The following is a 13,738-nucleotide window of genomic DNA, read 5'->3' on the forward strand; positions in this document are numbered from 1 at the left end:
GTTTATGGATTTATTGTCATTGTTGTTGTGTTATTATTACTAATATTGTTTTAAAAATTTGTTGAGATTAATTATGGTGTAATTATAGGGTATAAACTTATAAACTTTTCAAGCTCAATTTGACTCAAACCACAAGTGGTTAAAAACCGACTAAAACAAAAAAACCGAACCAAAATAAACCTAAACCGAAAAAACCGAAACCGAAACCGAAAAACCTAATGATTTTAGTTTTCAAAAACCGAATTATAGGGGTTCGGTTTCGGTTCTAATAAAAAACCGACCAAAACCGAACCGTATTCAACCACATGTTCTAAGTACAAACTACAAAGCTCGTAGAGTATTTTGCCAGTGCTAGATAAAAAGTCTTTGTTTACACTAATCCCAAATTTAGTGAAATGCGTTATTATACCATTTACATTCATTGAACCTATACGGCTATAAAAAAAACCGAACAAACGTTCACATCATCATCATTCACACGCGCGTATACATCACCCCATCATCATTCATCTTTCCATCTCACCATTTCACATTTACACACACACACACACACACTATTTTTTCTTTTTTCCTTTTTCTTCTTTAACATCATTTCCCCCAAATTCAACAACCCCCGAAACCCTAATTTCCCAAAAAATCCCCAAATTTCATCGTCAAAATCAAAACCCTAAAAATCAATCCCAAATTCCCCAAATCCAACAATCAATTCCCCTAAAAAAACTCTCAATTTTGCAGCAGAAATTCATCAAAATCAAATGGGTAGGGGCTGTATAGAATCATCAGCATCATTAAAGTCACCATCTTCCTCATCACCCACATCGTTATCAACGTCATCGAAGTCAATCAACGAAACGGTCAACGGGGAACACGATTTCAAGATTTCGGGTTATTCGTTATCGAAAGGGATAGGAATTGGGAAATATGTGGCGTCAGAGACATTTATGGTCGGTGGGTATTCATGGGCGATATATTTTTACCCAGATGGAAAGAGTGTTGAGGATAATGCAGGTTATGTTTCATTGTTTATCGCTTTAGCGAGCGAAGGAACCGACGTTCGGGCGCTTTTCGAGTTGACTTTGATTGACCAGAGTGGGAAGGAGAGACATAAGGTTCATAGTCATTTTGGTAGAGCTTTGGAAAGTGGTCCTTATACTCTTAAGTACAGGGGTAGTATGTGGTAAGTAAATGAGTTTTTTTTTGGATAGATATAATTTTGATTGTTTATATAGGTTTTTATTACTAGTTTTATATATATCTTTGTTATGTATGGTTTTGATAGATGTAATTATGGGATTTGTGTGAATGAATGTACGTATTAGTGTTACGGTTTGAAAATGTATGTGAATGAATGTGTGGATTAGTATTAATTTTACGGTTTTACGTGGTATGATAAACAGTATGCACTTATTTGTTAATTGGTTATTGGTGGATATGTTTGATTAGATTGACGTAATTATGTGAACGCATTTGTTTGTAACTTTTAAGATTAAGTAATGATGGTCATGATTGTTTTGATAAACAGTACTTGTATGTGGTATGATAAACGGTATGCATTTATTTGTTAATTGGTTATTCGGGATTAGATAGGCGTAATTATGTGAACGCATTTTGTTTGTTAATTCTAAGATTAAGTAATGAACTAATGATGGTTATGATTGTTTTGAGAAATTGTACTTGTATGTGGTATGATGAACGGTATGCATTTATTTGTAAATTGGTTGGTCGGAATACGTTTTATTAGATAGATGTGATTATGTGAACGCATATTTTTCTTAATTTTAAGATTAAGTGATGATGGTTATGATCGTTGTGATAAAATGTATGTGGTAAGATAATTGTTATGCATTTATTCGGTTAATGGTTAATTGCTTTATGAATGGTTAGGTGGATTTGATTATGATGGTTTTGTGAAACTTTTAGCTTTTTAAATGTTTAGGTTTGAATATGTTTATCTAATGTGAAGATGTATAGTTATAGATTCTGATGCATGAGATGGTGTTTCTGGGCCTTTGCGTTGGTTTTAATTATTCTTTTATTAAACAATGCAAGTGTTTCATGATTTGTTTTATAATTGATGGTCATGGTTGTTTTAGTAAGTTGTTGACTTGTTGGACGTACATGTTTCTTAAAAGATGTATAGTAGAATGTGGTATATGAGACAGTGTTTTGACTTGTTTGATAATTGGTTCTGATGGCTTTGATTGTTTGACAAATTTAATCATTAAAGGGAGTTTTTGACAGTTTGGGTTTTTTTTTTTTTTTTATCAATTTAACTATGATCTTGATAATCAGTTTACTGCAGCTAGTATTGTTATAGTTATTGAACCTTTAAAGAGGTCAATAACGATTAGAAGTAGCCTTTGGAATACGCGAAACTTACTTCTTAGTTGCATCTTTAAACACTTGCTAAGCTTTTATTTTTACGACAGGTTTGTGTGTTCCATTGGTTCTCTCGGTTTTGGTGATATGAATGGTTTTTAGATGCATACTTGAGATTCCATTAATGAGATTTCATTGTTTATTGACATTGTGAATTATGGAATACTTGAGATCTTGATAATTAGTTTATTGAGATTTCACTTTTTTTTTTCTCAACTCTTGTGCCCTAAATATGCCAATAATATTTTTTAAGCTTGTTGAAAATGCATCTGTTTTGCTCTCAAACAATTTTATCTTGAGTGATAGTCTCTGTTTGTTATATGTTCTTGTCAGAAGCTCAAACTAGAATAGTCCCATTACTCCAATAAAATGAATGCTATAAAAAACCAGTATCTGAATGTAAGCAAAGTTCTGTACTTACAAAGTAAGAGAAAAGTTATTTCAAAAACCAGAGAGAGCTGGATGTTGCACTTTAAAGCTTTTAGTGATGTTTATAGTTTTAGATCAGAAAGAGCTAAATTATGTCACCTGTCCTGTTGTTCTGGGTAACTAGGTTGGATTGTGTTGCCAAGGCAGCGTGCCAGCAGTGCTTTTACAATTTTATAAATAATTACTAGTTATGTTTACAAATAATCTTGTTATAATAAATTAATAACAAAGGTTGTACACTTCATTATATCCTTGGGCAACTTCTAAAAACTTAGACCAATTAAGCTTTTACTTGTCATCTTTTTCTTTGTACTCAGTTGTACGATTAGGAATTGGGAATGTATATACGGTCCAATTTGATTTGTATGTAGCTCTTATAATTCGGCTGCTGTTGGCAAGAATGAGCTGGATTACTTTGTATCGTACTTCTCTACATATATTTCTAAAATTGTTTCAATAGTGCTTAACCTGAAACAGGTAGTAAAATGGGCTGGTTGGGCAACAGGAAAAAATGTTTGGGTTGACCTGCCAACATCTGTTTTTTGCCTTTCTAATTCTACATTATAGTTACAGAAATTATACGACTGCAAACTACTAAAAAATTTCAGAAGTTATAATACATTTTAGAAGGCTGTATTTACTTGAGCCATTTACAGAGCTATAAACTGTTCTGACTCATTTTCTTAAACTAAGCTCTCAGTATATATCTGTTTGGATTGTTACCAATCTAACAAAACTCAAGATGACTCGTATTCTTATGGATGGTTCAAATTAACTGTTTTACTTAAAATTTTGGTTCTTTTGCAGTGAGCCTTTTTGGTTACTTTTGAGGGTTTTATCTAAATGGTAGTTTTCTGACTATGGATATATGATCTTGTTAATGCTGCAGGGGCTATAAACGATTTTTTAAAAGAACTGCTTTGGAATCATCAGACTACTTAAAAGACGATTGTCTTCAGGTTCATTGCTGTGTTGGCGTTGTTAGGTCCCATACGAAGGCTCCTAAGTCGTACTCTATTCATGTACCACCTTCGGATATAGGTCAGCATTTTGGGCAGCTTCTGGAATGTGGAAAGGGAACCGATGTTTGTTTTGATGTGGATGGAGAAAAATTTGGTGCCCACAAATTGGTTCTTGCAGCCCGCTCACCTGTTTTTAGGGCTCAACTTTTTGGTCCAATGAAAGATCAAAATGTCCGGAGGATCAATGTTGAGGACATACAAGCCCCCGTCTTCAAGGTTTGTTTTGACATCAGAACAGTTTGTGCAACTATCTATTTGTATTTTGCCTCAATTATATCTGGGTACTAAATTGTATGTGGCAAAATGGGCGGATTGGAGGGTTGGGTAAAAGGATTGGGTCTTAGCAGTTATAGACTTTAATTAATATGGTGGACCAGTTTGTGTTGACCCCTCAACTTTTTCTTTGCTTAGTATGTTAAATATATTCATGTTTTTGGCCAAATTTAATGGTTGATGCATACAAGCTCTTGAATGATTTCTTACTAGGATTTTGATTATTTTGTAGTAATGTTGTTTATGTTGTAACGCTTAGGGATAATATATACAGTATTACTACAGTCACTCAGCCCTTCGAGTTTGTTTTGTCCACCTAAACTGACCATACCAAAAGTGAGCCACCTGGGTTAATCCAAACCTGTTTACCCTGACCCACATGACATGACCATCTTGCTACATCTACCCAAAACAGAGCCATCTGTTTTTCACAAGCTGGTTACAATTGCCCTCTTTAGTAGCTGGTTACAATTGTCCTCTTTAGTAAAGTTGAATTTGGCTGAACTGCACTTTCTGGGAAGTGGCTAACCTTGTTAATTGTCAATGATTCTAATTTGTGCTATATGCTTTAACTTATTTTATTTGACTTTGTCATATGTGTTGTGTTTCTTGTACTATTTTACATATGTTTGTACTTGCAGGCATTGCTTCATTTTATATACTGGGACAGCCTGCCTGACATGCAAGAGCTTACGGGTTTGAATACAAAATGGGCATCAACGTTGATGTATCAACATCTTCTTGCTGCGGCTGATCGATATGGTTTGGAAAGGCTTTTGATGCTATGTGAGTCTAATCTCTGTGAGGATGTTGCCATCAACACCGTTGCTACAACATTAGCGTTGGCTGAACAGCACCATTGTCTCCAGTTGAAATCTGTGTGTCTGAAATTTGTTGCTATGCCTGAAAATCTGACAGGTAAGTGATCCTTTTTTTAGTTTTCACTTTTATTTATACGTTTTTGTCTATTACTTCATCTTGATGGCCGCCGCTGGACGCTAGTATAACATTGACCACTGCAACAAATATCTAGATTATGATATTATAGAACATATTGAAGTAATATCTTGGCTTCATTTCTTAGATGGTTATCTTATAATTAGCAAACTTGGCAGCATGGGTGGTTGGTTATGGCAAAAGTGACTTATTTTATGTACAGATGAATTGGGTTGGGTCAATATGACCTGGAATACTTTCTGTCCATTTCTATTATTTTCTTGTTGTAAAGAAACCTACATTCTTACAAGATCTATCAAAAACTTAGTTGCAAAGAAAAAAATGTCATTTCAATAGGCTGTACACATTAAAACTACACTTTGGGCAATTCTGTACCTGTTTGACATTTATATTAGTATATGGATTGAAATTGTTACCTAGTGAATGCCTTCATCTGTGTTTTGTGTGCAACAATGATGGATTGATGGATGAAGTTTTGTTACAAGGCTAATTGGTGTGTTTAGCAAATGCTGCACTCTGCTTAAAATGGGTGGTTTAGATCACTTGAAAAATTTAAGCTGGGTGAAAACAGGTTGGGTCTTCATACCACTACCAAGATTTCATAAATTATCAGTAGTGTTTTACTGTATATATTAATTACAGTAACTGTCGGTAGAATTTGGAATAATGATTCATCCTTATTTTAATAAAGCAATGTAGGAATGTGTACAGTCTACTTCGGTCTATTTTAGTTATTCTTTGACTCTTTATATGGTTATTGAAGTATTTTATTCTACATTTACGGCCCTGTAGCAGTATAATATCAAATCTAAATGGGAGTATACGTTAGACTTGTTACTAGTTTCATTTCATTTCATATTTTTATCATCTTGGTCACCTTCTAATCAAATGGGGTCGAATCTTGTCTCTTGTTTTTTGTTTTTATCAGCCGTGATGCAAACAGAAGGGTTCGACTACTTGAAAGAAAGTTGTCCACATGTTTTGACTGATCTCTTGGAGCACGTGGCTAGAATCAGTGAGCATTCTCTTGCCATATCCCCTCACTCAAATGCAATAATGATTGATGGAAGTGATGTTCATGGTAGAAGGGTCAAACCCAGATTATTGTAATTGTAGAGCTTGTCTAGCCGTAGGAAGTGTTCTATCAACTAGTGCTTTCTTTTTCACTGATGTATTGGCTTGTTGTGAGAAAAGATTTTAAAATTCTTCTAGTTTGTGTTTCATATTCTGTTGTTACCGAGTTTTATACATATATTGTAACTTGACCTCTGGAATCTGCATATATGCAGGAACTAATTCATCGAATATTCTATCTACTTTTCCTTCATTCTCCGCTATTTTGTTTGATATTGTTTTCTTTGTATTCTAAATTGTTGTGTTCGTTGTGTTGAAGTTGGTGTATATGTGTGCATATATATATGTTAGCAATGACATTATTGACAGTTTCTGATCAAATTTGTAGGCCTGGGTTGTGTTTGATCTTTATAGGTCAAATAGTAGACTAATATTTAAATGCAAGTACATGTAAAAGACTGGAGTATGGGTTGAATTTTTTTTTTCAAGTTAAAAGTAGCTGATCATGAAGTATGTAAACAATAATACTTTGACAATAATGGAATTATGTCTATTATGAGTGAGATATAAACGTAAAATACAATAATTAGTTTTAATGTTAATCACAATATCTTGGTTTTTTTAACTTTAATAATTATGATATCGAGAATTTAAAAAAAAAACGAAACAAATAGAATATAACCATAAGTCTACAACAAATTATAAAGTGAATTATCAACATAATATACCTATAATACTTTTAATTCAATTAATTAAGATGGTCTACAACTCACCTCCCGCATCAGGGATTTTGAGTCTTATTGTTGTTGTACTTTAAATTCTATTAATTTATAGTATCTATCTTTTCCAAAATTACTACATTATTCCTTTTACATTAATAACTTCATCAATAATATACATTACTCGCCGTTGTTGCTACAATAATCACCCTACCACCTCACTGTGCTATCGATCGAAACAAGAATAATGATATAATTTCATACATCTATACTAGGTTTTTTGGAAAAGATATATCTATATCTATCTATATTAGTTAGTAAATGGGCAACTCCCCTCCTCCGTAAAAAAAATATGATTTTGCTCCTCACATCTAAACTATGTTCAATTATCACATTTACAATTAACATTTAGCTAAATTATCTTTAATCAAATATTTTACAATCTAAACCATTCAACCTTTAAAATAACTACACTATCTTCGCCGCCACGCTATTGTTATCACAATCGACTTCGCATCTCCCGGACATACGTCTAGATATATAAACAATGCACCGACATAAATATGTATCAATAATTAGTGATTTAACTTAAAACAAAGTAAACGTAAACAAAAAAGAGTACATAAAAGAATTCAAAAATAAAAAATAGTAAAATAAAAGAGTACATCGGGGGGAGGCGGGCAGGCTTTACTAATCTTTTTCTACTTGAGACTCACACAAACCCTAAACACACAAACAACATGGTAATCGTCTTTCTCTATACACTCTTGTTTAAAATTATAGAGTACTTACATTCAATTATATATATATATATATATATATACTTACAATATTATTTTTTTTGTTGTTTTTGGGGGATGGGCAGTTGTTTTTTTCATACTTTAAGGATCTGGTGGGAAGAGAAGTGACAGTAGAGCTGAAAAACGATTTAGCAATAAGAGGAACTCTCCATTCTGTGGATCAATATCTCAATATCAAACTTGAAAACACTCGCGTTGTTGATCAAGATAAGTTCCCTCACATGGTACGCACGCCTTTCTTTAATCTTTTATTTATTTATTTCTAGGGTTTTAGGGCTATGTAGATTTTATATGTTTTTTTTTAATGTGAATTTGTTAATTGTTATTGATTAACCTATTTTAGATTCTTCTAGGGCTTTGTTGTTGGTTTTCGAGATGCGAATTTGATATCGAGTTTAGGATATTTGATAAAGATGTTATCTTTGTTGTTGAAATTTGTCTGACTACTTAAAATAGGTGTAAGTTCGGGGAAATTTGTTTTAATGTTTTGTATTTGGAACCCATATAAAACATAAGTCGCCTTCTTTTCTTTTCTTTTTTTTGGTAGTTAAAGTTGGGTTTTTTCTATAGAAGACAAAGATTACTAGTTAGGCTACTTATTATGGACATATCCCGTATTTCGCAAAACAAAATCACCAAGTATATCGAGTACTAGATAAACTGCCTATGAGTCATAAACTGCCGTATTAATTTTTTGAATGCAATTATCCACGGGATGTCTGATCTCCCAAATGCTTTATCGTTTGAGTCTCACAATATTCAACTATGTGTCTAGTAGACCCAAAGATTGTCGTATTTAGCAATTAGCAGCAATGTCCTGTAGATGCTTCACCAGAAGGAGCCTCATTACAAACAAAGTTATTTTAACCCAACGCCCCATCATCTTTAGGACTGCAAATCACCTTAAATGATACCTTTGCTTTCCCTTTAGTTGGTTCTCTCTGACATCATAGGAGTTTTTAAATTGATTTTTCAGTATCTTTCAACACAGTTGCTGGAATTAGAACTACAGAAGCCCAGTAGACTTCTATACCAGCCAAAACAGATGCAACAAGTTGCAATTGTCCAGCATATAAGAGTGGCTTCTTTTTTCTGTTCTGAACTCTGCTTCCCACCTTATCAACTGATTCCTTGCATCATTAATCCCCAATCTCTAAGCCAAGAGTGAGACACCTAAGTATCTGACATGCAGCCTACAATGAAAAATCCTTGAGACCTTTCCTTTTCACTCTTTCAAAACACTTTTAGTGAAGGTGGTGCTTTTGAGCATATCACGCGTTAGTCCAGCGTACTGACTAAATTTCTATAATGTTTCTTTTATGACTCGTACATAAACATAAGTCTGAAAGAATAAAGGTGGATCTATTACATTATCTAGTTATTTATAACCGTGTTGTAGGTTTTATGTTGACGTCTTAATGGAAAACATGAATTGGCGAGATTATACAAAATTCGTACAAGTCATGTATGTTTTTCTTTTCTATTAAAAAGCTCAAAGATGCTTTTAGCTACAGGAAAATTTCTCTAATTTTTTGTTTTCGTGTATCAAGAAAGTGAAAGGTAGTTTTTATCCTTAGAAACCATTGAAAGTATTAAAATTGCAATTAATTGTTTCATTTTCAAGTTTGAGTATAAGAAGTGTACCATTTCTGACCGATTTTTCTATTTTTCTAGTTCTCTTTGAAATATTTTCAAAAAGTGCTCTATTTTTCTATAGCTAAATGACCTTAGGTATCTTCATTAACTTTGAAAATCGGAGGGGGTTTATATGCCTAGTAGTTACTTGTTTTTCCCTTTTTATTCTGGCATTAAGGGTATAGAGCTTGGACTCTTATCCTTCGTAATCTTTAGGAGAAGTTGAGCCTTTGGGGTTCTTTACTAGTTAATGAGTGTTACTAAACTTATTCAAATGCTAATTGGCATGCTAAGCATTGCAATAACATGGGAGCATCTTTGAAAGATTCTTGATTATTCGAATTATGTTCCCTCTGTTTTGTTATTTGAATGACTGCCAGCATATCTGGCACATACGTCAGGTCTTACAAAGTATGGGCTGTATATTAGAGGAAGTTCAGTTTACCTGATGATGCTTGTCCAAGGGGTTGGTGATTGATGTCTAAATGTTCCATTCTTTTTCATGTTCTAATGCTAAAACTTTACTTTTGTTAATACTTTTCTCACTTTTTGCTTTGTGGTTAAGCTATAAGTAAGGTTTGATACTTTTTTATAATAGAGATCAGGTATTTTTTACTTTGGCCAATCTCTAGGTGGACTCGAGTCAAACAACGTTAGGTTTTAGCCATGCTCAGGGTGAATGAAAAGTGTGAGGACAGTCTCAGTTTTGGAAGCTTGTGATTACAATTGTGAAGGATCATAAGTTTCTTATACATGTATGGAACATGGATGAACTCCAACATTGACTGATCAGAAACCTTTTGGCTCCAGTTTTAGCAAAAGTGTAACACAAATCAGTGCTGCTAAATGCTGGAATTGTTAGTCGTAGCATGCTTAAGTTAGTTTTATATAAATTTTGCATGAAAGCGTTGGTCATTATGTGGATAATAAATGTGGTCATTTATTTGTTTAAATTGTTAACGGATAGAGGTAATAGCTTCTTGTTGGTTGTATGGCAGATGTCAGTGAGGAACTGCTTTATCAGAGGATCAGTAGTCAGGTATGTGCAATTGCCCCCCGAGGGGGTGGACATTGAGCTGCTCCACGATGCCACCAGAAGAGAAGCCCGGGGTGGTTAGAAATATGGAGCTGTATTTTATGGCAATTTTAACTAGATATCTGTTGCACAACGTTGTACTTTGATACTTGAATTCTCCTGTTTTTAATGATTATCCGTTTGATATGATATATCATTGTATTCTCATATGGGGCGGCACCATATATGTGCTACAGCCAAGGAATAGAAGTTATATATCGCTAAAGATTTGTTGTGTCATCGGTAGAGCTGGTAGTTTTAACTTGTAAAACTACAAATCGGTCAATTGATTTGGGTAAACTTTAAAGACCTGCTGATTATCTGGCAATGAAATGGGTCAATTCATTTTGCTATCTTCTGAGTTGCCCTGCCCCAAGTATGTTAAAGAGCATATAAGCAAAATTAGTATAAACTAACCCTTTTAATCAGGGTGAGCAAAACAATACCATAAACTACAAAAACCATAAAAAACTGAAAAAATCAAACCTCAAAACCATCCCATAATAAAAAACTGATTTTATGAATCTTGTATTTAGAAACACCAAGCAAAATTAGTATAAACTAACCCTTTTAATCAGGGTGAGCAAAACAATACCATAAACCACAAAAACCATAAAAAACCAAAAAAATCAAACCACAAAACCGTCCCATAATAAAAAACCGATTTTATGAATCTTGTATTTAGAAACACCAAATTAATGGTTTGGATTTTGGATGCATATAAAAACCAAACCGAACCGTATTATAGATTATCAATAAAATTAAATTAAATTTTAATATTAGTTAAGGTATATCTTTGTAGATGTTAATGATTTAATAGTCCTGTCTATTTACTTTCGTATTGTTTAAGATACCTTATACCCTAGCCTTTCATGTTGCCACGTATATATTTTGTATACCCTAGCCGTAAGTTTTTTCAAAATCAACATTTGATAGTTCTTAACACCACATGTATATATATTGTATAGTTGTTTTGAAGTTGAAGTTGATACTTTGATAATTCTTTTTTATTATTATTTAAAAATTTGAATTTTGTTATGGATCATTGAAGTAGACTTTGAGTTTTTTGGTATTAATATTTACATGAATAAACCATGTAATTGAATATCTTGCTTTTTAATTTTTATTTGATCCGGTGTTTAAAAAAAACCAAATCCCACCCGTTTGAAACCAAAAAAACCAAAAACTAATCCGAAAAAACAAAAAACCAAACCTCTAACTTACTCATCCTACTTTTATTACAAATAAACATCTTTACCCCCGAATTTTACTTTTGCTGCAGCCAATTAGATGCAGCTAACACTTTATTTGTTGAAGTACTTCATTACAACCACCATAAGACCAACTTCCTAAACTATCTCTTGAATGCCATACGGCCCATACCACTCTATTAACCTCCACAAAGAAGACCTGTCAATATTTTCATTTCTTTATTCTCTTTGTTTCTTATCTCAACTGAAATTATTTATAATAAATAATGTGTACAAGAGATGGTGATCAATATGATGTTTCTTTATAACTATTCTAGTATTCTTGCTCAGACATGTCTTGTAAACTAGGCGTTTTGGTACTTGAGTAAATTACAAGGATTCTTCCTATGATTATCCGTCCCAGATATATTGTAGTAATTGAGAATTAATTATAGTAAAAAACGATCACCAACGGAACAATTGTAATAAAATTCCAATAGGAACGAGACATGTAATACAACAAACTGTATAATCATATGTATAATTTACTCCAAAAGTTTTTGTTTTTGAAAAGAAAGAGCATCTATAATATGAGAATTGTAGAGGGGGTTTGGTGGGTTAACCTTTTGGAGTTGCTTATGGGTTTATAAAGTTTATTTTTGTTTTTGAACAGAAGGATTATAGAGTTTACGGTAGACCCTTTAACTATGGTATAGTATTGAAGAAAGTTCGGGTTTTAAAATACGATTGATGTGGCCATCAATGACTAGCTTTTGTTATTAGAGATGTTCAGGAAGATTTATGTGTATGCTTTTGATGGTGGAAATTCCTTGAATAGGAAAACTAAAAAATTAACTATGCTAAAAATAAAAATAAAAATAAAAAATATATGTAGTTGTGCAATTTATGACAATTAGAATTTGCAATAAATGCCACCTCGTTTTTTTTATGGAACGGCAATACATGTGACTTTCTATGTTATGTATCCAAGAGGCTATTGGAAATTAGGCCTTCGTAAAACCTTGCGCCATATTTGAAATGCAAGCTTGTAATGGATATGCAATTGGCCCCGAATTAATTAAAAAAGGATGTGACCTTAGACCCATGCCAACAGTTTTCACTTTCAAAGTGACGAGCTCTTTACTTATGACACCATATGCCCTTTTCACTTGGCCTCATCAGTTAGTTGTCTTTGGTTAGGCAACGAGAGGGAGACGAGGACATGGAGTCCTTGATGGATATGTGTGTGAACAAAAAAAAGTTGAAAAAATAAGTGACAAAGTATTGTTGGTAAAGATGTGTTAATTTAAAAATATTAATATATGGTTAAGCTGACACACACCGACAAAAATAAAAGGGTGGCCTTATATGTGGAGTTCTATACTAAATTTACTCATATACTTTCCGAATGATATTGTTAATTAGCCTTGCATACTACTCACATATGTAAACTAAGTTAGTAGTTGTTTAGAGGTAACAAGTTTCCTTGACTTCAATGTATCAGTATACAACCTAATCAGTGTAATTTTGTTTCGGAAATCGGAACCATTTCGAAAACCATCATCAAGCTATTTGCATATAACATAGGATATTTACATATTATCGACCGATGAAAATAGAAAAATATGATTGATAGAATTAAACTTCAGAATATATAGATAACTCAAAATTTAAATCTGAAATATATAGATATTCTTATGATACTCAAATTGCTCTCATAGAAAGGAAATGATCTTTTTTTATTTTAGGTAATTCTAATTTTGAATTACCGGATTACCTTTGACTTTTTATGTTTTGTCCTTAATAATTTATAATTTACACTTTACACCTTTATTTTAATAATTAACACTTTAAACCCTTATTATCTAAAAAGTTTCACTATCGCAATTACATCAGCCTACACCAATTGACACCGCCACCACTAGACCGTCTTTCCCACCACCGCCGCCGCACTGCACGGATATCATGCTTGTTGATATAAAAAATCTTTAACCGTTAGACTATTTTGTTAAAAAAAAATATATTATATTATTTTACTATCTTAACGATATATTTATTGCTCAAAGAAAATCCCATGAAAAAGCCAATATGAACTTTGTATCATAATCAAAACCCCTCAATTTATAGACACACTTTTTAATAGACACACTTTTTAATAGATTGTTTCATGTATTGCATAGACACA

General features: G+C 32.8%; 2 protein-coding genes across 2 annotated transcripts; both read left to right on the forward strand.

Moving 5' to 3' along the window:
- The first annotated feature begins 521 nt into the window (after positions 1–521).
- Positions 522–6,387, forward strand: LOC122580998 (BTB/POZ and MATH domain-containing protein 2-like). Its single transcript, XM_043753141.1, has 4 exons — positions 522–1,177; positions 3,698–4,046; positions 4,745–5,021; positions 5,989–6,387. The coding sequence occupies exons 1-4, from the start codon at positions 756–758 to the stop codon at positions 6,168–6,170; spliced, it is 1,230 nt and encodes a 409-aa protein (XP_043609076.1). The 5' UTR covers positions 522–755; the 3' UTR covers positions 6,171–6,387.
- Positions 6,388–7,492: 1,105 nt separating this feature from the next.
- Positions 7,493–10,515, forward strand: LOC122580999 (sm-like protein LSM2). The gene is made up of 3 exons (XM_043753143.1): positions 7,493–7,596; positions 7,719–7,877; positions 10,287–10,515. The coding sequence occupies exons 1-3, from the start codon at positions 7,594–7,596 to the stop codon at positions 10,404–10,406; spliced, it is 282 nt and encodes a 93-aa protein (XP_043609078.1). The 5' UTR covers positions 7,493–7,593; the 3' UTR covers positions 10,407–10,515.
- Positions 10,516–13,738: the final 3,223 nt, after the last annotated feature.

This window comes from Erigeron canadensis, chromosome 9, assembly GCF_010389155.1.
Source record: "Erigeron canadensis isolate Cc75 chromosome 9, C_canadensis_v1, whole genome shotgun sequence".
Taxonomy (NCBI): Eukaryota; Viridiplantae; Streptophyta; class Magnoliopsida; order Asterales; family Asteraceae; genus Erigeron; species Erigeron canadensis.